The following is a 4,292-nucleotide window of genomic DNA, read 5'->3' on the forward strand; positions in this document are numbered from 1 at the left end:
GGAAGGAAGGAAGGAAGGAAGGAAGGAAGGAATTACCTTCATTCCAAACACCTAACTAGAATATGTCCTTTGGTTTAGGGTATGTGTTTTCATATATGTCCTTCCAGTTTTTTCCTATATGTAGTATTTTGTTTTCCCTCCACCTTTTTTTTTAGCTAAATAATCTATTGTATGGCACTCTTCTGAAAAGGTCAACTGATAATGTGTGCTTCCCATTAGACTGAGTTTTTTGGGGACCAGATCCAGGACTCATTCATCTTTACATCTCCAAGACCTGGGCAGGGAGCTCAGTAAATGTTTCTTGAGTGAATACAAGCCTCAGTGGATGGGTGGTGAATGAGTGCATCCCCAGTGGGGTGAAGGGTCCTGGGCCAGTCTTCTCCAATTCCAGCCTCATTATCCCTCCCTGATACCACCCCTAAGAGCCACATCCCAAACCCTCCCCTGGCGCTCTCTTGCATCCCGACTCCCATTCCCAACCAGACTGCCTCTGCTGCACCTTCTTGTCCTGCAGGTCTGTGGAGAGTTCATAGCTGTCCGATAGGGCCTTGGAGCGCTTTATCTCCTCCTCCTCCTGCTTCCTCAGGGCGACACTGGCTGGTTGGAGGCGTGCCCGCTGAGCCCAGGGAAGGCCCACTCCAGCAGGGGGGCCCCCCATGTGGCTGCTGGAGGGGGGCAGCTGGCTCAGCCGGTAGGGGGGTTGGCTCCCAGGACTATCAACCGCTGTGCTCAGGTCACTGCCTGGGGCATCACCCTCCACACTGTGGGGATGAGATAAGATGAGCCAGGATGTTGGGACAGGAGAGGGGCCTACTGGGCCAGACTGAGAGTGGGTGAGCCTGATCCCTGCCCCCCATCCCATCCACCCCAGCTTTCTCACAGATATAGGGACCCAACACTTACAGGCCAGGGTGAGTCCTAGCTCTTGGACTGTCTCCCCACTCCCACCCAAGTCTCTTCCCTTCCAGCCCCCTTGCCTTCACAGCAAGATCCTCTTAGACTCCTTTCCCTCAAGGATCTCTTTGGTCCTGTCCTCCTCACCCCTCACAGCCTTCTCCCCTAGACCACTCTCCTCCCAGTCTTGTCTCTTCATGCCCTTTTTTCTGTCCCCTCACAGCTCCACCCCTTCCCACAGACCTCTTCCCCTTACAGCTCCATCCCCTCCTGGCCTTGTCCCCAACACAGTGCACTGTGATTTCCCTCCCAGTCCGAGTCCCAGCACCACCCCAGATTAGCTCCTTCGAAGCGCCACTCCCTCCCAGCCCTGTCCCAGTTGTGTGAGGCCCACCCCTGCACCCTGCCCACCCAGACTCTCCCCTCACCTGCCCAGCCCTGCCCCCTGCAGCCTGGCCCCTGCCCCTGGTGCTTGAACTCCAGGCCAGGCCAAGCCAGTTCCCAGGGTTCCCTGGCTGCGAGGGCAGGGCCAGCAGCAGGGCAGGGCAAGCAGCGACAGTGGGAGGCGCCTCCCATCCAGCATCCTCACAGGTAAAGAGCAGCCCTGCGGGGCAGCTTCCTTTTTCTCCTCATGGCCTCCTCTGCTCAGCTGGGGGAAGGGGGCAGGGGTTTCTCCACGCGTGGCAGGAGCTGGGCCCTGGGATTGCCCGCCCTGGTTTCCCAGAGCTGTTGCTCCACCAGAACTGCTCCCATGGTGCCATGGCAACCAGGCTGCCAGGGAACCCAGGTGGCGACAGAGCCCAGGGGCCTTGAGCTGAGCCTGCATGGTGAAGAGCTACAGAGGTGGGGAAGACAGGGAAGGAGTCGGGCGGGAAGGAACACGAAGGTGAGGCATGGAGGAGGCTGTGGGGGGAATAGGTGTGGCTGGGACCCAGAGAATGGTTTCATCATGGGGGGCATAAGGTTGGAGGCTCTTGGCTGGTAAACAGGCAAAGGGGTACTCCCCAGCCCCTATTTAGCAGAGGGGAAGGCAAAGGGCAGAAATAGGCTGGGGTGGGTACTTGGGGGGACCCTACCAGTGCAGGAGCTTAAGCTGCAACAGGCCTGCCAGCCTTGCAGCAAAGCGCTTTGCACTGGGGGCTGGATGTGGCGTGAAGGCTGTGCCCACGAGGCCCGGTCCCGGGCTGCAGCACTGTGGAGCTCGGCTCCGCCCTAGGGGGAGCTCCCTCCACCCCAAATTCTCTTCCCTCCACCCCACCCTCCACCCCAGCTCTCCCTCCACCCCAAATTCTCTTCCTTCCGGAGCCTGGGACGGTGGCCCTGACATCACCCCCGCTCCAGGGTTCAGCCCCAGCTCAGCCCACCCCTGGCATCCAAGATGTTCCTCTCCTCCCTGCCAGGACTGCAGGATCATGCCCACTAATCTCTCAAACCTCCCCTCCCAGCACACGGCTCAAGCCCAGTTTTGATCAACTGTCTCCTGTATGCATGAACCATCATCTATAACTTCCACTGCTCAGAAGAGATAGCCCAAGTCCCTTATTCTGGCATTTGAGGCTTCTCCAAGATACAACAGCTAATATTTATAGACCATTTAGTACATTTAGGTACAATTGCTACCACTTCACACTGAATAACCTGTTTACTCTTCAAGACAACCATATGAAATAAGTACTGTAATTTATCTTCATTTTACACGTAAAGAACCTGAGACCCAGAGAGGTTAAGTAACATATCTATGGTCACACAGCTACTAATGATAGAGCCAGGATTCAAATCCAGGCAGTCTGACTCCAGAGCCCACACTCTTAAACATTAAGCCATACTTCAGGGTTGGCTGCCAGCCCCCTACTCCATCCACCTGTCATTCCAGCCTGGCCCAGATCCTGCTTTTCCCAAATGCTCCACTGCTTTCTATCTCCAAAACTGCTCATACAGTACCTACCACTTGAAATGCAATCCCCATCGTCTCCGCCATCTGCAATCTGAGAAATTCCCCCACATCCTAGTTCCGTCAAGATTCAGGTCATATGCCACCACTAAGAAGCCCTCCTGAATCCCGCCTCCAGCCAGAAATTATTGCTGATCCTGTTCAGAGCTCCCACACACAGCACATGTCTGTCCTGCTTTTTATGGCACAGGTTAGCTTTGGCAAAGCGTGACAGCTATTTGTGTTCATGACTCCCAGAATCCCAGCTCAGGAAGAGAGTTTGATAATCTCCCAGCTAACACAGAGCACACGGCCTGGAACACAGTAGGTGATCAATAAAAACTGCCGTCCAGAGGGAGTCAATGAATGTGCTCAGGAGGCTGCTCTAAGAAATACTCTCTCCTGAACTTTTACCACAGCCTCCAATCTCCTCTTCCAACCCATTCTTCACCCTGTGGCCAGTGAGAGCTTTCAAAAGTACAAATCTGGGCCGGGCGTCGTGGCTCACTCCTATAATCCCAGCACTTTGGGAGGCTGAGGCGAGCATGAGGCCAGGAGTTCAAAACCAACCTGGGCAACGTGGCGAAAACCCGTCTCTACTGAAAATGCAAAAATTAGCCGGGCGTGGTGGTGGGCGCCTGTAATCTCCTGCTGAGGCAGGAGAATCGCTTGAATCCAGGAGGCAGAGGTTGCAGTGAGCCCAGATTGCGCCACTGCACTCCAGCCTGGGAGACAGAGCGAGACTCTGTCTTAAAAAAACAAACAAGCAAACAAACAAATAAAAAACAAACAAATAAAAAAACCCAACAACAACCAAAAGTACAAATTTAGGCCAGGCACCATGGCTCATGGCTGTAATCCCAGCACTTTGGGAGGCCAAGGCACGTGGATCACCTGAGGTCAGGAGTTCAAGACCAGCCTGGCCAACATGATGAAACACATCTCTACTAAAACTACAAAAATTAACTGAGCATGGTGGGCCTGTAATCCCAGCTACTTGGGAGGCTGAGGCAGGAGAATCACTTGAACCCAGGAGACGAAGGTTACAGTGAGCTGACATCGCACCACTGCACTCCAGCCTGGGAGATAGAATGAGACTGTCTCCAAAAAAAAAAAAAAATGTACAAATCTAGTTGAGCACAGTGGCTCATACTTGTAATCCCAGCTACTCCAGAAGCTGACATGGAAGGATCACTTAAGGCCAGGAGTTGAAGACCAGCCTGGGCAACATGGCAAAACCTCGTCTCTACCAAAAATACAAAAAAATTATTCAGGTGTGGTGGCAGGCCCCTGTATTCCCAGCTACTCGGGAGGCTGAGGCACGAGAATCGCTTGAACCCGGGAGGTGGAGGTTGCAGTGAGGCAAGATTGTGCCACTGCACTCCAGCCTGAGTGACAGAGAGAGACTCCATCTCAAAAAAATAAAATAAAAATAAAAAATTAGCCAGGCATGGTGGCGCATGCCTTT

General features: G+C 53.8%; 1 protein-coding gene across 2 annotated transcripts in view; it reads right to left on the minus strand.

Moving 5' to 3' along the window:
- Positions 1-3,060, minus strand: part of IQSEC2 (IQ motif and Sec7 domain ArfGEF 2) — a 29,031-nt gene extending 25,971 nt beyond the window's left edge. The window contains exons 1-2 of one of the 2 annotated variants that reach the window (XM_017859631.1): positions 2,840-3,060; positions 500-761 (exon numbers count right to left, since the gene is read on the minus strand). In XM_017859631.1, the coding sequence (XP_017715120.1) occupies positions 500-761; positions 2,840-2,898 (321 nt within the window). In that variant the 5' untranslated portion in view covers positions 2,899-3,060. The remainder of the gene's footprint in view (positions 1-499; positions 762-2,839) is intronic. The other variant, XM_017859630.1, reaches the window with a different exon arrangement.
- Positions 3,061-4,292: the final 1,232 nt, after the last annotated feature.

The sequence above is a fragment of the Rhinopithecus bieti genome, unplaced genomic scaffold (assembly GCF_001698545.2).
Source record: "Rhinopithecus bieti isolate Rb0 unplaced genomic scaffold, ASM169854v2 scaffold_51744, whole genome shotgun sequence".
In the NCBI taxonomy this organism is placed as follows: domain Eukaryota; kingdom Metazoa; phylum Chordata; class Mammalia; order Primates; family Cercopithecidae; genus Rhinopithecus; species Rhinopithecus bieti.